Raw genomic sequence first — 22,264 nt, 5'->3', positions numbered from 1 at the left:
CTGCAACAGCAAATACGTTCTGTAGAGTACACAATTGTGACCAGGTCACGTTTTGTATTAACATAATGGAGAGATGTTTTTGTGTCGCGTTAATGTCGGTGAATTATCTATGAGTGGTTTAGCCTCCTGATGTGTTATGTGGTGGGGATGGGGTGGCTGTATGTCAGTACATTCTTTTGAATTGAAAAGTGGCCACTTAAGATGAGAATCAGTGATTGGATTAGTGATGTAATGCTGTTAGCTGCTTTTCTGGCTCAGCCTGTGTGTGTGTGTGTGTGTGTGTGTGTGTGTGTGTGTGTGTGTGTGTGTGTGTGTGTAAATGTCTTTCTATGGATGTTTTGACAAATTTTATTTTAGAGCCATCATGTTAGGATATTTCTGCATTATGGGCAAATACACTCACTGAGCACTTTATTAGGAACCCCCCACTAATACTGGGTAGTTCCCCCCTTTGCTCTCAGATCCGCCTCAGGTCTTCGTGGCCTCAAGATGTTGGAAACTTTCCTCTGAGATTCTGGTCCATGTTGATGTGATTGCATCACATCATTTTTCCAGATTTGTCAGCTGCACATTCATGCTGCCAATCTCCCATTCTACCATGTCCCAAAGGTGTTCTGCTGGATTCAGATCTGGAGACTGGAGAGGCCACTGAAGTTCACTGAACTCATTGACATGCTCATGAAACCAGTTTGAGACGACTTCTGCTTTGTGACTCGGTGCATTATCCTGCTGGAAGTAGCCATTAGAAGACGGTAAACTGTGGCAATGAAGGGGTTGACATAGTCAACAACAATACTCAGACAGGCTGAGGCCTTCAAACCATGGCTGATTGGTATTAAGGGCCCAAATGTGAGCCACCACCACCACCACCACCACCGGCCTGGACTGCTGACAAGAGGCAGGTTGGGTCCATGGATCCATGCTGTTGACACCAGATTCTGACCCCTAATATCTGCTGCCTTAGCAGAAGAAGAAAAAACGTAGAACCAGGCTACGTTTTTCCAGTCTTCAACTGACCAGTGTTGGTGAGCCCGTGTCCACTGCAGCCTCAGATTTCTGTTCTTGGCTGACCAGGCTGGAACCAGACATGGTCTTCTGCTGTTGTAGCCCATCCATCTCAAGGTTGGACGTTTTGTTCATCCTGAGAAGCTGCTCTGCTCACCACAGCTGTAAACAGTGGTTATCTGAGTTACCGTAGCTTTTCTGTCAGCTCCAACCAGTCTGGACGTTCTCCTCTGACCTCTCTCATCAACAAGTTGTTTCTGTCACTGAACTGCTGCTCACTGGATGTATTTTTGTTTCTGGCTCCGTTCTGATTAAAAACTCTTGAGACCGTTGTCTGTGAAAATCCCAGGAGATCAGCAGTTTCAGAAATACTCCAAACCAGTCCGTCTGGCACCAACAATCATTTTCTCCCCATTCCGATGGTTGATGTGAACATTAACTGAAGCTCCTGACCTGGATCTGCAGGATGTTATGCACTGCACTGCTGCCACATGATTGGCTGACTGGATAACTGCATGGATGAGCAGTTGTACTGGTGTTGCTAATAAAGTGCTCGTTGAGTATAGTTGCCTACGGTAACGATTATTTTGCAGTCTTGCTTGTGTCACCTGATGAATCTAAGTCCAGTACTTCCTCTTCTTTTAGCTCTGGTTTTGGTCTCCACCAGCTCCTGAGGGAAACATCTGGCTCTTTAGCCCGACTCTGTGTAAAGACAAATGTTTCACTGTAATTTTAAGTTGTTAAGATGGAATTACCTTCTCTTTTACTTTACTTTTAAGATTTTTTTGATGGAATTACTGTAATCTTTTACTTTTCTAACTACTCTTTAAAGAGCTTAAGATGCAATCACTTTACTCTTGAATTTTAAGATTTTAAGATAGAATTACTTTACGTTTTGCTTTATTCTAGGATTTTAAGATGGAATTACTTTACCATTTACTATACTTTTAAGATGTTACGATGGAATTACTTTACTTTTGACTTTTCTCTTAAGATTTCAGGTAAAAACACAATGTGAGAAATGCCTATCGCAGTTACCCAGAGTGACACCTTCACAATGCTTGCTTTGTCCAACAATCGGACAAACAAAAATGTGCATGTACTATACTATACCGTACTACTTTGTATAGTAACTACTAACTATAGCTGTGAGATATTTCTAGGGTGGTAAAAAGTACAGTATTTCCCTCTGAAATGTGGCGGAGTAGAAGTAGTGAAGTTTGTCAAAGTTGTGCTGTGGAGTAAGTGTATTTCTCAAAATGCTGAATTATACCTATCAGCTTGCAGGACATAAAGAGCCTCCTAAACAAAACTGAACTCACGTTTTGGACGTATTTACCCACCAACCGAACTGCTGGTAACACCCAGATCCTCCCATCAGGCCCCCTCCTCCGCCTCCCCTCCTTCATCAGCAACAGGCCGAACCAGCCCGAGACAGACGGAGAGACTCTTCCTGCTCTGCTGCAGCCGCCTGCAGGGGAGGAGGAGGGGTGTGATGGGAGGAGAGATGCCTGTGTGCTCCTCTCTCCAGCAGGGGACGATGGGAGGAGGAGGAGGGGGAGGGGGAGGGGGGAGGAGGATGGGGAGGAGGGGTCTGTATCTGGAGATGGAGGGCCGGCAGGAATGTGGGAGAGGAACTCGACATGCAGTGAGCGAGAAGTCGAGCCGCTCACACTAAATTTAACAATGAAAGTGGGAGAGGGTTTAAATTTAGTTTCCAGCTTCAGTGACTGGAGTTTAGTCTGACCTGAGAGCAGGGAGCACGGACACGGAGCTGCTGCTGCTGCTGCTGCTGTCGCTGCCCTTGTTTTGATCACAAACACACATTCAAACACACTCAAACACACGCACACACACACACACACACACACACACACACACACCACATCCTCATCACTGCTGCATTGCTGTGGAAGGCTGCAGATCAACAAGTGTCGAGTTATTCAGAGCAAGCCCCTGAGTTTTCAAGCATCTTTTACTTGTAACTTTACTTTTTACGTCAAAGTCGAAGGTTTCTGTTTACATAACGCAGGAATTACTTTCCCTTTTACTTTACTTTGATGGTTTAAGAAGGAATTATTTTACTTTTTACCTGACCTTTATGGTTTAAAATACTTTACTTGTGACTTAAGTACGTTACTGTTTGCTGTACTTGTAACATTTTAAGAAGAATTTATTATACTTTTACCTTACAGATTCTAAGATGGAGTTACTTTACATTTTAACTTTACTTTTACCATGTTAAAATGGAATTACTTTACTTTTAAAATGGATTAATTTTACTTGTACTTCACTTTTTTAAGATTCTAAGTTCGGATTACTGTACTGTTAAAGGTGCTATATGTATGTTTTTGCTATCGCTACACGGCCAGCGTTAGCATTAACAGCTGTTTACTTACCAGTCCAGAAGAAACAGTATTAGTTCAGCATCAAACTTCCTTCCGTCAATGACCAAGATCTGTCTCCAGCGGTGGAGAGTAACTCCCGTGTTAACTGTTGTTTCTGTCACTTCTTTTCTTCTACTGAAGTTTAGCATGCTAACCCTAGCTAGCCCCGGTCCGTCTCGTCCCTGCAGCGTCCGGTCTGCCCCGAAGACGTAGCTCTGCTCAGAGGACGTCCGATAACCTCTCGCAGTGTAAACGCAGCGATGGCTGAAGCTCCTGGCGAACCACCACCATCCAGAACCCACAACCACCACCACCACCACCACCACCACCACCGCCCGCTACCGGCAAGAAACCACGTTCAGCGGCAGAGAAAACAAAGAAATAGCACCTTTAAGAAGGAACTACTTTACTTTACTTTGGCGGTTTACTATTAAGAGTTTTATACTTATTTACAACGCTTCCTTTAAGGCTTTAATAAATCTAATAAAGGAATTACATTAGTTTTTCAAAAGAACACTTAGTAAAGAACGGTTTTATTTACAGGTAGATGTGGAAGCAAACACTGATTAATTCCTTTTTATGTGTGAGGAAGTTCTGATGTCGAAACAGAAACTTCATTAACGTGGGACATTTAGAAATAAAGGAATTACTTGACTTTTTTACCATTTTAAATGTGATGGGATTTTTAAAAAAAACAAAAACCTGTAAACGAGGCTTCCTTCAAAGAACTTAATACATCAAATGAAGGAATTCCTGTACCCCCCCCCCCCATACATGTCAAAGATATAACTGAAAAGTGGGTTTTATAACAGGTAGATGTGGATGGAAACACGTTACATGTGTCACATGTCAAAATAGAGCCTGTGTTAATCTAAGACATTTAGACGTAAAACTATCTTTTTTTTTTTTGTCGTTGTCCTGGGGGGGGGGGACCTCGGATGTATTTTGGTCTAACACCACCCACAGCAAGCAGTCGCCCCTGCCCAGAGACTGACGGTTTGACATCCCCGTTCTCTCTCAAAGCCCCGCGAGATCTGCCCGCTTCCCCCCTCGCTTCTGCCCTCTGCCCCTCAAGCCTCGCGATAGGTGCGGCGGCCGCCGCTAGCCTGCGGTGTGTGCGTGCGTGCGTGCGTGCGTGTGTGGAAGAGAGAGAGAGAGAGAGAGAGAGAGAGAGAGAGAGAGGAAGCCCAACAGCGCGGATGTTTTTTTTTTTTTTTTTTAAATATCTTTTAAACCAAGTGCGATTGATTAAACTAACGTGTGGAGCGTGTTCCAGTAAATGTATGAAACGGGAGGAAGGAAAGCGAGTGAGTTTTCGTGGAGAGCAGTGATGGAGGGGAGTTAAAGTTGTGCATAAATAAAGTTTCAGGGTTAAAGTGGGTTAAAAGTCGCGTTAAGCGCGATTTAATCTCTAATCCGGAGATCTGTGGCTCAAAATGGTGTAAAAAAAACAAAACAAAAACACCAATCAAAGAGAAACCGGGGATCAAAAGCGCGTAACTAATGGCGCTCCCGTGGAAATGCGACTGCGCCGGGCTTCAAGATGATCAACAGGCGGGATTAGTTTCCTGCCCCCATCGCGGTGGCCGACGTGCTCGACGGGTCGTTACCGGGAGAAGTAACGCCGTAACGTCTACCTTACCGCGTGCGTAGAGAGAGAGAGAGAGAGGGGGGGGGGGCGGCGGGGGGGAGAGATGCTTGGTGGCCATGTCCCCCTGGAGACTGGAGAGACAACACGTGATGAGCTTTACTTATCAGGTTTAGAGGGAGAGAGACACCGAGAGAGAGAGAGAGAGAGAGAGAGAGAGAGAGAGAGCGAGGAGGGGGGGCGGATAGTCCGGGGGGGGGGGAGTACGATAAAAACAACTTTAAAAACCAAACATTTTCCCCTCGACGACTCCTTTCCTCGATCTTCTTCTTCTTCTTCCCCCCCCCTGTCTTTCCTCCGGGAGAGGAGAGAGAAGGGAGGAAGAGAGAAGCAGTAGAGCAGCAGGAGGAGGAGGAGGAGGAGGGAGGGGAGGGGTGGGGAGGGGAGGGGAGGAGGAGGGAGGAGGAGGAGAAGCCGGAGTAAAGTTTGTCCAAGTTTGCACATCCCTTCGGAAACGCCATTTTGATTCCTCTCCTCTCCGGAGCGAGTTTGCAGCCTCTCTCTCCCTTCTTTTTTTTTTTTCTTCATCCCCCTTTATCATCCACCATCACCGCCGTTCATCATCATCATCATCATCATCATCATCGCCCCCACCACCACCACCACTACCACCACCACCATCATCCTCCTCGCCACGATGTCTCGGCGCAAGCAGCCCAACCCCAACAAAGTCAAGCGTAAGTCTGCTTCTTTTTTTTTTCCTCCCCCCCCCCTTCAACCTTCTCCATCGCTGTGTTCTGGTGCTTTTCTGGCTCGGTACGCTCGCTTCGGTCGGCGTTGGAGCTGTGGCTCGGTTCTGGGGGAGGTGGGTGCGGAGGGGGAGGGAGGCGAAGTTTGGACTTGTTGTGGCTGTGAAAGTAAAGTTGAAGCTGAGATGTGGACACGGTCGGGGAGGGATAATCGGGCTTTTTTTTTTCCTCTCCTCTCCGTGTTGCTTCCTAGTTTGATGTGCATCCAAGCGGTGGAATTCAAACCCGGGTCTCTTCCTCATTCACCCTGCCTCAGCTAATCATCGCAAACAACTTGTTTTTTTCGACTTTCGGGGCAACTTTACCCCCCGTGTGCGCGTTTCGGGGCTGTTGTTCGGCGGTTTTCGCCCCGCGGGGAGGGTGGCAGGAGGGGGTTCAAAGTCTGCTCGCCGCCGGACTCGAGCATCCATATCTCGGATGCACTTTGGTCCGAGCCTGGCTGTTGGTGGACATGTGTAAAGTTACCAGACACCACCGGCAAGTTGACGGCAACCAGCGCCGCCGCTTCCTGCCCGTGCTTTCAAAGTAAAACCACCTGTTGACGCACGCCGAGAAGGGAGACGTTAAGCAGGGCTGACATGTCGACTTCGGGGCGGCCCGGTTCCGCTGAGTCGAGCGACTCTGTCGGATGCCTCGGCTCAGATCCTGTCTGAAGGCTGTGGTTTGTTTTTTTTTTTTCGAGAAAAATACAGAAGTGATGCTGCATGATGCGGAGAGTTTTGAGTCCCTCGAGGTTTGATGCTCAGCTCATCTGTCGGTTTATCGAGGCAGGGGCAGCCAGAGTAGAGACAATGAAGCCGATCAGCAGAAAAATAACCCGCAACTGTTTCCACGATCAAAGAATCATTGGAGTCGGATTTACAGCACATTTGCTGTTTCCAGTCCCGGGTCATACATGAGACGTGATGTGATGGGGTCTGGAGACGTCCCCTGTGGCTCCGGGAAATGTCGTTCACTTCATTTCCTACATTTTATAGACGAGACGAAAACACAGTGGATCGTCAATGTATTGATGCCCTTGTCTATAAAATGTGAGGAAATAAAGTCTGTTTTCCATAATTTCAAACTAACTGGCGATGTGTTCACATTGCTTGTTCTGTTTAAGCAACAGTCCCCCCCAAAAAACCCAACGATGTTCAGTTCAAATTTCACAAGAAGTCCCAGATAATCAGTCGTTTATCAAAACGGATGAAAATGGATTATCTGTCAGTGGGGTAATTGATTAATCGACTGAGAGCATCGGTACACTCCTGACACACATGAAAAACTCAGATTTTTATTTATTGTATATTAGTGTAATTATATACCTATGCGAGGACGTTAATATAGGTCTGTATAAGTCCCCAAACAACGTGCTTTAGGAAGTTTTTCTCTTCATCCAAACCTCCGAACGTCGTGGGGCAACGCTACTTTTACTGCGAAGGGGCAACCCTCCGCGTTTCCGGTCGCGTCCGGGCCAACGGCGGCCAGCTCGACGCCGTCGCCGCCGTTGACCTTGCCCAGACATATTTAACGAGAAACCGACCGTCGGTCATTTATGAACCGCACCGGCGCGGCGTGCGTCGCCGAGTTGCTCGACGCGTGCGGGGTTTCCGCGGCCGCCGGGCGACTTTTTCGCCGCGTTTCGGCGACTTTTCCACCGTCTCCGGTTACGCGCAGGCAGCGGCAGCAGCAGCATCGACGTGACGCCTGTTGCATCCACCCCCCCCCCCCCCAACACTCCTCCACCTCCACCTCCTCCTCCTCGGTCTCTCTTTTCTGTCTTTCGACATCATCCGCGGCTTTAACTTCCATTTTAAACGTTAACTCGCGATTTATTGACACTTTGATCCCCCCGCGGCCTCGAGCCGTCGACTTTGTCAACTTTTTTTTTTTTAGCGGCTAGCGTAGCCGTTAGCCTCGTCGTCGGTTCTTTTTTTCCTTCTTTCTTTCTTTCTTTCTTTTTTTTTTTTTTTTTCTCCGTGTCGGTACACGGAGGAGGATGCTGACCGTGGCGGTTTAATCTAATGTGGTTTTTACTGTGTCAAAGAGACTCCCTTATCAGTGATCGGGGTCAATGATTGACGGACGGGGCCGGCTCTGGGCGTTCGACTCGCCGGGAGAAGAGATGAGCTGATGGGCTCTCTCGCCTCTGTCTCAGGGCTGAACTGGTGAGATAATGGTTGCTAGGGATTTTCTCTCCCTCTCCCTCTCCCTCTCCCCACCGCGTTGCCCCTGTGTCTCTCTGCCTCTCTCCACCTCCCCGCCGTGGAGCTCCAACTCGACTTTCTACTGAGGAGAAACGCACACGAGTTTGTGCATATTTCAGAGTTTCGGTGCGACTGTTGTAATCAACAGTGAGTTTTTACAGTAACTTTACCCAACTTCACGGTGTCTCCGACCCCCCGGGTTCCCCGTGTGCGGGGATTTGAGGAGTGTGGATGTGGTGGGTTTTTTTTAATGTGAATTTAGACCAAATCCAGCAGCTCCTGCTCCAGTTTTTACTCTCCCTACCAATCGATAGTGAGTTTAAAGCAACTTTTAATTCCTGCACAATCCAAACGCAGGGATTTAAAGAGCATGTACGACAGTTAAGTGTGAATTTAGACCAAAGCTAGCACCCTCTATGGCACTTTTCACTCTCTCTAGTGAGCCATGATGAGTTTATAGGAACTTTATCAAACTTTATGGTACCTTGTCTTTCTACAGTTTGCTTTGTGGCGGTTTGTGCTCTTTGGGTATTTCTGTAGTGACTATTAATTCCTACTTCATCCATTCGTAGGGATCTGAAGTGTGTCTATGCGACGGTTTAGTTTGAGTTTATACCGAACTCAGCATCTTTTTACGGCAGTCTTTGCTCTTTCGTGGTACTTGACATTGGCTTTATACTAGCTGCAGGGATCTAAAGTGTTTTAATGGTAGTTAAATGTAAGTCGCATTGCAGATTTATCGTGCTCTGGGGCAGTTTTTTTACGCCGCTTGCTGTTGTTTAGGATTAAAACAGGTACGTTTGGTGCATCTGTGGTAAATCGCCAGTGAGTTTGGAGTAACTTTATCCGACTTTATGACATCTCTAACCCCCGCAGAATGCACGTGTGGGGATTTGAGAGTGCGTTCATGTCAGTAAATGTGAATATCTAGCACATTTAGCATGCTTTATGGCCTAGCTTAGGCTTATTGTTATTCAGTAGTCATGTCTCTAACCCCTCCAGAATCCATGTGTCGGGACTGAAAGTGTATTTTTGGTTAATTAAACACGACTTCGTGTAAATTGCGTGGCCCCACGTAACGGTACCTTATGTCGCTTCTGTAACACCCCTATAGAGCTGTGAAGTCTGTTTGCTCCGTTTTTACGGTGAATATCTTGTGAATTTATCCTCATTTATATCATATGCAACCCATGTGGTGTGTTTGCAGCACCCTGTGGTGAATTTATTGTGACCTCACTGTACTGTAGTGACTCTTTAACTCCCTTGGTATTCCTGAAAACTTGATACGTGCTTGCACTATTCAATTTCTGGTGTCATGTGACTGTTTTATTATCTGTTTAATTCCTCTGCTATCCCTACGATGATGATGATGATGATGATGATGATAATTCCTTATGTATATGCGTGGTGTTACTAAGGACTCCTGCCGTGACTCCAGTGAATCTGTTTTGCACAACAGTGACTTTTTTATTGACTTTATTGTACTTTATGGCCTTGCCAACTGCTCTAGAGTTTCAACATCGTCTCTACAGGGAAATACAGTGAATGTGTATTGCTCAGTGGAGAGTGTGCAGCCCCTCTATCATACTTTATGGTACTTTTTATTAGTCCAGTGCCCTGAGAGGGCTCCTGGTGCAACTTTCCGAGCATCTTAAGTCTTTTTTTTAATGTCCAGACTGAGATTTTAGTGCATTCTGGGAACCTTGTTGTGATTTTGAGTCACATTGTGGTAACCTCAAATACTACGGTGCTCCTATGATACTTCTATAGAGATTTAAAAAGTATTTAATGTGCGTAACGGTGACTTTATCCCGCCTTATGGTATCTGCAGCTCATATGGTATTTGGACAGGAGATTTGCTGTGTTTGTGGCACTCGATAGTGAGTTTTTTGTGACTTTATCTTACCCGTACTTCAGGTTATCTTTAACTTCTCTGGCGCTCCAAAGAACTTTTTGTGTGCTCCTAACACCAAATAACAGGTTTACTGTGACTTCATCATGCTTTATTGTACTTGTTGTAATTCAATAGGGATTTAGAGGTGTTTGTGACGCCCCCTGTAGCGACTTCATGGCTACTTTAAATGTATTTGAACCTATAGTAGTCATGCTTCAACACTCATATTGGGATCCACAGTGCATTTGTGCTACTCAGTAATGTGTTTCTAGTACTTTTGCTGAGTTTTTTGCTGGTTTTACCTCCCGTGGTGTCGATGTAAAATCCTTACAGTAGTCCCATAGTGACTTCAGTGCATCTGTTGGCCACAACAATGAACTTACAACGATTTTGTCCAACTTAAAGGCGTCTTGAACTGCTACTGCTAGCCTACCTACATGGACGAGTGTGCGGTGGCTTTAACTCGCTGTACAGTACTTTTATGTGGCCGTACAATAAGTTCAGTGTCCTGACAGTGTTCCTGTTAAACATTGGTTGCATGTTAAAGCCTTGGTGGAGAGGTTAAGGCAACTTCAGCCTACTTTTTTTTTTTTGGTTAGATTTTATCACACATAACCATGTGGCGAATCATCTTTGATGATTGTAAGTGTTTTCAGATGAAGCGGAGGCCTGTCTAAGATGATAAAGCATGTATTCCTGCTGTCTTTGGTCCTCCTCTCCTCCTCCTCCTCCTCCTCCTCTGTCGGGTGGAGGAGGAGAGATCCGGATGAGCAGTTAGCATTCCATTACGAAATTCAACACTGAGGCCGAGCCGGGCCCTCGGCGACAGGCGCTCATCTCTCTCTCTCTCTCTCTCTCTCCGACATGCACTTCTTGCTGTGGGGGAACTTTAACTCGTCCTTCCACTCTGCCCTTCTCCGACTCCTCCTCCTCTCGTGGAGCAGAAGCGGCGTTTTCAAATGGAGATGCATGCTGGGTGTGTGTGTGTGTGTGTGTGTGTGTGGCAGTGAGGGCGGGGGTATTAATCAAAACATCAAAGTGTTGCTGTCCGTGGAGAGGATGCTTTCAGTGTGTGTGTGTGTGTGTGTGTGTGTGGGACCCTCCATGTTTCCCTTTCAGTCACAAAATGGAGTGAATGTAGTTGTTTGACAATCAGCTGTTTAATCAATTAGCTGCTTTTCGCCACTTTAACACTATAGTAAATCGAGAGGGGGTTTTCGACTGTTTGTCGGACAAAACAGGACATTCAGTGACTTCAGTGAAATTTTGTAACGGGTGTTTTTTTTTTTTTTTTTACACTGTTTTCTGATGTTTCATAATCCGGTTGATTAAGCAAGAAAATAATCAGCAAATTAATTAGTCATGAAAAGAGGAAAATGGCACTTTATTCACTAAGGGCTGCAACGAAAGACTACTTGCATAAAATGTCAGACAACAGTGGAAATGCCCGTGAGGAACCATTTTCAGATGTGTTGTTTTGTTTAGCCAACAGTTCAAAACCCACAGATATTCAGTTTACTTTGCTCCTTTTTGAGAAGCTGGAAATGATGAATGTTTGGTATTTCGGCTTAAAATATCATCACAAGGATTATTTGATCCTGGTGATGTGGATGGTGGATGTCCGAAGTTCAGTTCCGTCGGTGGATCAGGCAACAAAGACAACAGGGTTAAAGTTTAGAAAATTAGTGGATTTGGTTCAGTGTGTGTGTGTGTGTGTGTGTGTGTGTGTAAACAGGTTGTGTCTGAAGTCACTGTGAACTTTTTCTGCATTAAACCTGATCAGGCTCTTTCCCGAACCTGAACCAGGTGCCGCGAGAGTCCAAACAGAACCATAAAACCAGTTTAACGACGCGTTCAGTGTCAACGTGTTTGCGACGTGTCAGATAAATAAATTAAAAACATTTCCACAAGTTGTTGATAGAAGACGCGACCTGAGCAGCGTCGTGGATCAGTTTCGTTTTATATCAGTGTGATTTCTAGGAGACGGAGACGCAGCAAAAGTGGGCAGCTGTGTTGCTGGCAGAGCTTTTCTTCTTCTTCCTCCTTCTTCTGTGGTGGTGGACATTTTAAAACGCTCACACCCCCTTATGTATATGTATGTATGTATAATGTATAAAATATATATATATATAATATATATTATATATATATACACACACACACACACAGACTGAAAGACACACTTGCAGACACAGAGCGCCTTGTGTAACGGGGCATCCTCCATTGTGAGTGCTGTTTTGTGGGGAATGAAATCACACACGCACACACACAGACTGAAAGACACACTTGCACACAAAGAGCGCCTTGTGTGACGGGGCATCCTCCATTGTGAGTGCTGTTTTGTGGGGAATGAAATCACACACACACACACACAGCCTGCAGTTACAGTCATGTAAAGGCATGATGCAGCATGAAGGAGGGATGCTTGTTTTTGCCTCTGTGCAGGTGATAAGTCGAAAACCAACCGACTGGCGTCTCCACCATTCACAGACCGTCAGTGACTCTCAGATGAGGCTCTTTAGACGAGCTCAGCTGTCGCGCATCTGTTCTGCTCATGTAGGAGAGAAAACACTTTACCACTCGGATTGTCTCTGTTTAGTCGGGACTGGGCCCAGCGTGGCTCTTTATTTATGTCAGTAATTAACAAATCAATCATCAGTGAAGCTCCCGTCAGTTTCTGTATTCTCCAAAACATCAGATTTTCACAGAGAAGGAAGAAATATCTGATCTTTTTTTTTTTTTTTTTAGTTTTTTTTTTTTTTGGGAAAACATGACATCTCTCTATTTATTTTTAATATAGCATAATCATTTAGTATTTTTGTTTAAATTTTAGTTCAGCGCAGCTCGTGAAATTAAACGCCCTTCATTTTAGGAGGAAATGATTTGTATTTTTGGAAAATAAAAAAACAATATTTTATCGGCCAAATATATCAGTAACAAATTATGTTTTTGGCAAAATTATATTTTTTAGAGAATGTTTTTATTTTTGTTTTAAATTATTTGTTTTAATTATTTGAATTATTAACCTAGATTAGGATTATTTACAATAAAAATTTAAATGTAATTTTATTTATAACAAAATATATATAATCTACAATAAAAATTACAAATATATATCTTATAATAAAAATATTATTATAATAAAATATATTTTTTTACAGTATATCTGCCCCAGTTCTATGAAATACTGGAAATTAATTTACACATTTGTAATATTTGGATCAAATCCTTTTATTTGCCAAATGTATTAATTTCGGTATACAAATGCGAATATGCCATTTTGAGTGATATAAATGCATAAAACACTTAAAAAATTAATTAAAGCTTTATATGTAAAAAATATCCATATAAAAAAAAACGTATAGTCTGTCAACCTTACCTCAAGGAAATACTGAAAATTATTTTGCAATTTTATTTATCACAGATTGTTTCATGTATGGATGTAAAGTTTTAGCAGTATGTGTTTTTATTGATGCTCCGTTAGTGCAGTTAAATATGAAGTATGAATATGAACAAGATACAAACTGAAACACAACAAACAAACAGACAAAACAAAAGAAAATACACGAATATAGTCAAAGAATTGATTCAAAGTTTTTCCTAAAAAATGAATTTAATGATTGAAATCAGAGGAAAACTGAATTTGCTCTGGTTTATTAACAGTATTTGATAATTACAGGGTAATGTGGAGCTGTGTGTGTGTGTGTGTGTGTGTGTGTGTGTGTGTGTGTGTGTGTGAGAACCATATGAATGAATGAGTGTCTGAGTCAATGGGGAGTCTCAGTGGGACGTTTGTGTCCACAGGGACCAAAGTGAAGAAGCTAATTAAAAGCTCTCGTTCTCCCTCTGAGACACATTAACCTCCGTTTAGCGCGCACACACACACACGCACACACACCCTTTGATTGATTCCCACTGTGACGAGCTGTAATAGTCAACTAGTTAACAGACGACTTCAGATAGTACCTGACGACCCTTGTTTTTGTCTTGTCTTTGTCCTTTCTTCCTGTGTGAGCTGAAAAGGTTTTTTAAATTTTTAAATTAAATTCAAGTGCAGTCCGTCAGTGTATATGTCAGGGTAGTGCGCGTTTCCTCCGCTGGCCTTCATTGTAGCATCGTCGTCTGTGGCACAGATAAATAGTTGCTGCTCTTGTGTCTTTCAAGGCAACTTCATCCTACTTTTTTTTTTTGGTTAGATTTTATCACACATAACCATGTGGCGAATCATCTTTGATGATTGTAAGTGTTTTCAGATGAAGCGGAGGCCTGTCTAAGATGATAAAGCATGTATTCCTGCTTGGATTTTTGCACAACAGTGTGATCTCAGTGTCTCCTTCCTCAGAATGCGTCCTCCAGCTTATAAAGTCCCGTCACAAGTTGGAAAAGTCAACGTGCTCAGATAGCCGTCTTTTGTCCAAGCAGCAACTGGGACACCAGAGAGAGGGCTGCATCTAACGACGCATTGTCACATATTTTTTTCAATGAACTGATGAATTAATTGTGTAAAATATCAGAAAATAGTAAAAAAAAAAAAACAACCCTAAGATCTTCAGACTTCTTGTTTTGTTTGACCAACAGTCCAAAAACCAAAGATAGAAGTTTACCATCAAATAAATCGGAGAAAAGTGAAGAATATTTGAGACGTTTATCTTAAGAAAACTGACTTAAACAACGACTACTTGTTTCTCAGTTGTTCAGTAATCAGTTGATCGACTAATCCACTATTTTTAACAGCATAATATTCATTTTAGTGTCTGTAGAGCTCACAAACTTGTGTTTTTTTTTTTTTTGTAAAAGGTGCTACGGACTTGCAGCGATTTAAAATTAGACCTGAAGTCGATCGGCAGCTGTTTTGATAATCAACTCATCTTCTCAGAGGTGACGATTAGCTGCTTTTCTCTGGGAGCTGGATATCTGAGGCTTTTTTGGGCTGTTGGTCGGACAAAGTAAGACACTTAGAGACGTCACCTTTTCACTTTGCTGAGATAAAATGTCTCAGAAACTTTCACTTTTTTTCCAGACTAAATGTTAAATCCATTCATCGAGACAATTATCGTCAGATTATTCAGCTGTGAGAGTTGTTAGAGAGTTACAGAAAAAAACCAAACAGCGCTGTTGCTGACAGAGAGCGAGCGGGTCGCTGCACTTCCTTCTTGGCCTCGGTCTCGTGAACGCGCCCGAGCCAATCGGAGCGCGAGCGGCAGCGGCGTGACTCGACGTCAGATTAGCACGCGCAACAAGACGGGCGACATTGTCAGTGTGTTTGTGCACCGGTGACGTCCTGCCAAGGGCTTTAGGCAACACCAGGACACACACACACACACACACACACACACCGTCAGCTCCACAGATAGTCAACGTTACTACCTCTCTTTCCCTCTCTCCTGGTCTCCCTCTCTTTCTCTGCCCGGCCTCTATTTATAGACCCGCCTTTTTTAGATAAGATTATGTTCCATCCCCCGACCGACGGGGGGAGGAGGAGGAGGAGGAGGAGGGGTTAACATACAGCTCAGAAAGGTGTGGAGGGGGGGGCTGCAGGGCGTTTGGGGTAAAAGTTGACTTCAGTAACAGGATCTTTAATCTGTGAAAACTTTTACATGTTGGCATCATAAAGATAAGAATTGGTCACTTTTCTGCAGGCGCTCCTCTGTTTGCTCGGGGCCGTGACACGCTCCCATAACATTTAATTCACCAGTGTGAATTAAAGAAGCCCCCCCCCCTGCATATGCAGAGCCGAGCATGGAACTGAAATGTCTCTCGGTCCCAGTGTGAGTGAGCGGTGATGAAACGACTGTAAAACATGATGATTTAAGCGTTAAAATGTGACGTTTTAGACTTTGAAGCATTTAGTGGTGCATTTTAAAGCCTAAAGCACGGTTTAAGTGATCGAACCTGAGATCTGAAACTTTGAAGCGCGAGTCGAGCGCGCCTGGATTGATTAGCTGCTTTTGTCTAGAGCGTGTTTTGCTTTCGGAGTGCCGATGGATCGAGACAGGACACTCGAAGACGGGACGGGACTCTAGGCCGCGGGGACCTGTGTTTTTGGTCCACACTGTTTTGTGTTGTTTTTTTAGGAGGACATGATGATGATCGGCAGCCGTGAAACTTAGCTCATACAGTAACGGCCTCTGTGAAGTCTGGCACATTGATGGTTTAAAACCAGTTTCAGCCTCACAGGCTTCATCGGGGGGGGGGTGCAGCTTGTTGTTTCTGATCTGGGTTGGGTTGGGGGGGGGGTTCGTCTGTGACGGAGAGGTGTGGAGGAGGATGAGGAGTGGGGGATGGGTGGGAGTCAAATCATTACACCTCTGTCTGGACCAAATGGCCCATCAGGCCCCCCCCCAATCTACACAGAGACCTGAAGATCCACATTTGATCTAAAGACCCTCTGAAGAGGACAGAATTAGTTTTAATGTTAATATTTCCTTCAATCCGAGACGCACAGTTCTTGTGTTCTCTGATTGTTTTTGTTGTTTTAATTTTTAATTTTTCTCACAACTTTGGGCAGGTCTTCGTATAACGTGAGCTACAGGAGTCAGATTCCCTCCACACACGAACGTCTTTCTGTCGTAAAAGCAGATGAAGCCCTGAGATTTTCATGTGACTCTTCAGTCATGATCAGAAACGGTAAACGGAAGTAACTTTAGGATCCGAATGAATGTCAGAGCTGAGAGAGAGAGAAACGGTTCCTTCGATGAACCATACAGGAGTGTTTGGAGAGATGGAAGGGGGCCGAGGATGACTCTGAGTAAATTCAGCTTTTTTATTTTTCTACTTTTGAATGAAAATGGAGCCGAAAACCCGCAGATTTGTTTGAATCCAAAGTTACTTGTCAGTAAAAACCAGTCTGTTCAATAAATGGGCAGCTCTGCATTTAGTCTGCTGGAGGCTCCTGGTGTGAAAGTGAAACCAAAATTACACCGTTTGCTGCATTTTTTTTTTTTTTAGTGATAAATTAGTTTTTGTTTTGTTTTTACGATGCAGAAATCTATATATCTTTGTATCAGCTCAGTCCTACGTGAATTTATTTTTTAAACCAACCCATCTAAAGTGTTTAAGCGTCATCAGAATCTGCAAAGTAAGTAAGTACAATATTTGCCCCTTTTGAAATGTAGTAAAAGTATAAAGTCGCAGAAAATGGAAATTCTCAAAGTACAAGTACCTCAAAATACTGCAAAAGAAAGAGAGACACAATCTCTGCCTTGATTTTTTTTTTTTTTAAAAACCCCAAAAAAACAGAGTCAGTGTTTTCTCAGGGTGAATCCTCCTCCTCCTCCCCCAGGACAATTCAAACCCCCGTTTTCTGTAGCAGTGGTCGGCGTGAGCTGCCGGGCTTGGAGGAAACCGTCTCGTAAAGCTGAGCTGGCAGTGACGCAGGGTTTCTGACGGTTTCGCCGGCAGACGGCTCGCTGCGTCTGAAGGTGTGGAGGTGAGTCACAGGTGGATCACTCGTCACGGAGGAGGCAAAGAGCAGATAGGTCCTGGTTACATAACGAGAAATGGGATCTTTGGAAGTGCTTTTATAAGGAAATTCAGTTTCAGTCCTGTTTTTGATGTTTGCGCTCAGCTGTTAAAAATAAACCGAGGAGTGATGTGAGTATTTGAAGTTACGTGTGCCTCCTCATTTTGAATGTCGTTTCTCTCACTACCCTCCCGTCAGGATGCTCTAAAAGAACACCCCCCTTCATTTATCACTGAAAAAGATCGGAACATGTATACAATCTTCTTTCTCCCTGCAACGGGTCCGTCCCTCAACGTTCCCCGGAAGGTCGATCAGTCGATCAAAGGAAAATCTCTTTTCACGGTCACAGTTAACGAACCTTCCATCTTTGAGTTTTGGACTGGGCGTAGAGGGTCTTTCTCGCGACTTTAGGACATTTCATAGACTACACGAGTAATCGATTTAATCAAGAAAATGATCTGCAGGCTGATCGATAACGAAAAGAATGTGTAGTGTTTGATGCTTTACGTTGTCACGTCTGGGTTTTTTACTGCTGGTTGGAAAAAAATAAAAACAAGCTGTTGGGATACATCATCTTGGGCTTTGGGTGATTGTGGCGGGCTCCTTGCGGCTGGATTGCGGTGAAGTTTTGTGCAGACATTTCGTGGTCCCCAGAGGAGGAATCCTCCCGACGTTTAACGTAGCGCCACCATCAGGTCAAAAGTTTAACTTGTCCGATTCCCCTCAGCCTCGGCTGTGCTTCGTGTTTTGTGTCAATCGCCCGTGGACAGAGAATTCATTGCAGATGTTCTGGTGAATGAATCATCATTTTCAGTCACTTTCCAGTGAGGATTGGATGCTTTTTCTTCTTATGCCGTCTCCTGGCATTTTATGGAGGAATCGATCGATCGGGGATAATCTGCAGGTCGAATCGTCGGAGCAACCGGTAGATGCGGACACCCCGCTCTGTCCTGATTCGTGCGACGCGCCGCAGTCGCACGCCGTCTGTTGAGGTGCGCGGTTTGTGTACCAACTGTAGAGACCCGCTAGACAGTTGAGGACAATTTCCGATCGCTGAGTCCCGACGGAGAGACAAGAAGAGGATGAGTGTAATGTGAGACGTGGGATGAAACGGCACTAAAGTAGGACACACACACACACACACACACACACAGTTTAGCGTGTCGTCTGATGGGCCTCCTCCCATGTATTTCTGTGGCACTAGTATCCACACACACACACACACACACACACTGAACCCACGAGGGCTGCCTTGTGGTCTCGTCACTGGGTTTAAATTTAGGCAAGAGGCAGCTCAGTTATATTGACACACACACACAGACACACACACACAGACCACCGTCTTTATATAGCGCTGAATACGCTATAGTTAGGCAGAGTAAATATTACAATCTTCTCTGTTTGGCTTGAAGCTTCACATCGCTGCTTTCGGCTCGGTTTACACCAAGAAGTCTGATGTCGTTTGCTGTTGTCTTTTCAGTTTTTAATAAATTACAGGATTTACAGCCGCGACTACCGGATTATTTCAATTACAGGCTGATCGGCCCGTTATTTTCTCAATTCGTCGGTTACTGGTTTGGTCTCTAAAGTGACAGAAAGTAGTGAGAAGTGCCCGTCGTGACAAGTCCAGAGTCCAAACAGTCAAAAACCACAAAATTCAGTTCACAATGATAGTAAACCAAATGTAAGGTCATTTTCTAAGTAAATGGGGCGAAAATTTCACTGGTTTCATCCTGTCAAACAGGAACGTTTTCTGGTTTTCTTACATTTCTGTGATGGTAAGCTGAATATTTTCTCCAGTTGGCCTGTTTTTATCTTATTTTATTGTGTTTTGGCAATTTAATGTTATTCATTCTACTCCCATTTTCTAGATCTGTGTTTAATGAAGACGCAGATTGGTTTTAATTTAGTTTTTACCTTTTAGCGGTTAAAAGGCGCTACGTAGATAAAGTGTGTTATCGACCGAACAGTTAATCAATCAATCACCACTGTTATGATGGAAGTTCTTCAGTGTGATCACGGATGGAAAACGAAAGCTGAAGCTTATCTGCTCAGCTTATGTATTCATTTTTGTAGGTTTTAAAACCACCATTTTCTAAATGCAGTCTTTTTCTTTCGAAGACTGAAAATGTCGCAGACTGCAGACAAGATCAGCAGAAACCTCGCTGTGTTTCAGTTGTACTTCTCTTCTTCTTTGGCCTTGACCTGATGAGTTTGTTACAGATGTACATTTGCATAACTGCGCTTGTGTGGAGCCGATAAGCTGCTGTTTTTGTCTTTGGCTGGTTGTAGGATGAGAATGGTCTTTGGTGCACGGATCTTTCGGGATTACTGTCTTGATTATTGGGACTTTCTCTACAGGCAGACAGAGATGTCTCGACGTTTTTCTACCTGGAAACTTTTCCTTCTTGTGTTTCCAGCATCTTTTTGCTCTTCTCTCTTCACGCTGACTGACTTTTCCCTCCACAAATGGCGACTGTAGTGGCGTTTATTCTATTTTATCTTTTTTTTTTTTTTTTGTCTGAGTCGTTGAAATTTTCCTGGAACCTCAGCAGCAGAGGATGAACAACATCTCTGACACTTACGTAACTGTCTCTCTGATAATAAAGGCTTCACATGGACCAATGACACACACAGGGGAGAGAGAGAAGCTATTGTTTCTCCACTTCCTCCATCTCCTCCTCTGCTCTCCTGATGAGAGGCTGCTTTACTTCCCGTTAACCCCTCCATCCTCCTCCTCCTCTTCTTCCTTAATTATTTCTTCCTTATTCCTCCCTTTCACTTAATGAAATAATGCAGCATGTTGGGCAGCGCTGGAGGAAGTGCTCAGACCGTTTTACTTGAAGTAAAAGTACTAACACAACAGTGTAAATGTAGAAATACTCCATAAATCCTATTTATGTGAAAGTACAGAAGTATTATCAGACAAACGTGGTTAAAATATCAAACTTACCCTCTTCCAGTAAAAGTAGAGAATCTAGCCTTCAGCTGTCTGCACTGATCACACGATTGTTCTCCGTCCTATAGTTCCCATGATTTGGGGGCTTCAGAGGAACGACTGAAAACGTCACCTTGTGGCCGGTGAGTTAGCATCGGGCTACAACTTGACCCTGTATCAATTCACATTTGGTCCAACTGTCCCCATTTAAAAAATCTGCCGAGTCATCAGTGAGCAGCTCCTGTTTGCAGTGTAGCCACGTTTGTACAGACAGCTCTCACTGGATCACTGCGAGGCTTGAGAAAACATAAGAACGTGATGATTCTCAGGCAAGTTCTGCATCTGGAAGGAGCCTCTCTCTTTATGTATTTATTTATTTTTTCCCTATGATTTCTAAGCGGGTTTATGGATTTTTTCTTCTGGATGCATGTCAGGGATGACGACGTCCTCAGGTAGTGTAAGTTACACCGCGTCTAAGAACACATGGTTCAGATTTGACTCAGCAGCAGGGTCCGAGGAAGAAGTGCGATTATTTATTTATTTATTTATTTTTTTGATTGCAAAGTGCTGCACCTCACATCTGACCAGCTTCCAACTGCGGCTTGATGTTTGACACGGAGACACGTGAGTGGTGTCCATGTCTCCAACCTCACTCTCCAGCAGAAAGACCATAGGCAAATTTCCCAGAAATGTTGAACTGTTCCTTTAAACGTAACTAGGGGCAGGTTGGTCTGAAACATATAAAATCATAAACGAACTCCCAGATAAGCTTCTGTGAGCATCCTCCTCCTCCTGCCCTTCATCTCCTCAGCCCCTCCCTCTCTCCTCTAAGATATAGCCCCCCTCCCTCCTCCCTCCTCCCTCCATCCGTTGTGACATTCTTTCACAGCCGAGTCGCTCGGACTTTGGACTCGCAGTAAATACGGCTTTATTTGCTGCAAACAAAGAAGGTGGCCCCGAGTGTGTGTGTGTGTGTGTGTGTGTGATGGGTGATACACACACTACACACACCACACACACACACTGCCATGCAGCAGTGGTAGTTAGCTCCACAAGCTGCTTATCAGCAAGAGAGTCTCGCCACACCCACACACACTCAGACTCTGCTGGCATCCCATACAACAGGTCTGTCCCACATACGGCTCCGTAGCGTTTCTGCTTCATTCCTCCTCCGTGCAGCTCTCTCACTCACACACCTTCAGTCTCACGTTGAGAGGCTTTGAGGAGTTTTATTACATCGGCAGAGGCTGAAGAAGCAGCTCAGGCGGCTCCAGCCCGGACCACATCAAGGTGCCGCGGCCGTCCCGCGGTTTTATCAGAACTAATCACAAGCAAACACATCAACAGTCGCAATAAGCGCACTAAACTCTACCGGTGTAGGTGACTCGTGTGCTTCAGCTCGTTTTTTTTAAAGTCTAAACTCCCTGCCGCTGAATCAGGAGCGGAGAATCCGAATCAGGAGCGGTTTGCTGCTCGACTTGTTCAACGTAAAACTAACCCTGAAAACTCGACGGCTCTGTGTTCATGTTCTGCAGTCGTCAGAATGCGGTGGCTCTGCCGAGTTTTATTTTGACGAGGCGAAGCAGCCGAGCGCTTCCCGCGTCCTCCGGCGGTTCGCGTCAACCGGGTGAAGTTTTTGGAGATTTCAGACCTTTTTAGAAGCTCAAAACGGTTTAGGTGATGTTTGTTCTGGAGCTTTCGACTTTATTTTACTAAATATAAATTTGTACTTTGGTAAAAGTCAAAATGCGAGCGGGAAAAGATCAAAGTAGATGTTTTTAAAACCTTGTAAACAAGATGGACTCCACTCAAGGTCCACTTACTAGCTTGCTCTGGAGCTTTTGAGTCCAGTGCCTTGGTCCTGACAACGGTTGGTGTCCGTTGACAGTGTCAGAAAAGAAAAGGGTCAACGTGGAGGACAAAAGAAAATCTGTCCTTAATTGAAAAAGTTCATTTGTTTTGCAGAAAAAGAGAAAAGTTTACCGGAAGAAA

At 44.3% G+C, this 22,264-nt stretch overlaps 2 protein-coding genes across 22 annotated transcripts in view; both read left to right on the top strand.

The window, feature by feature from the left end:
* The window catches only part of LOC120789870 (NACHT, LRR and PYD domains-containing protein 12-like), a 1,168,582-nt gene that overhangs the window by 980,688 nt on the left and 165,630 nt on the right, over positions 1-22,264 (top strand). The gene's annotated exons all lie outside the window — the stretch shown is intronic.
* The window catches only part of rreb1a (ras responsive element binding protein 1a), a 79,765-nt gene continuing 63,064 nt past the window's right edge, over positions 5,564-22,264 (top strand). For both annotated transcript variants that reach the window (XM_040126971.1, XM_040126970.1), the window contains exon 1: positions 5,564-5,717. In XM_040126971.1, the coding sequence (XP_039982905.1) occupies positions 5,678-5,717 (40 nt within the window). In that variant the 5' untranslated portion in view covers positions 5,564-5,677. The remainder of the gene's footprint in view (positions 5,718-22,264) is intronic.

This window comes from Xiphias gladius, chromosome 5, assembly GCF_016859285.1.
Source record: "Xiphias gladius isolate SHS-SW01 ecotype Sanya breed wild chromosome 5, ASM1685928v1, whole genome shotgun sequence".
NCBI lineage: Eukaryota > Metazoa > Chordata > Actinopteri > Istiophoriformes > Xiphiidae > Xiphias > Xiphias gladius.
This window is presented reverse-complemented; position numbering and strand designations above follow the sequence as displayed.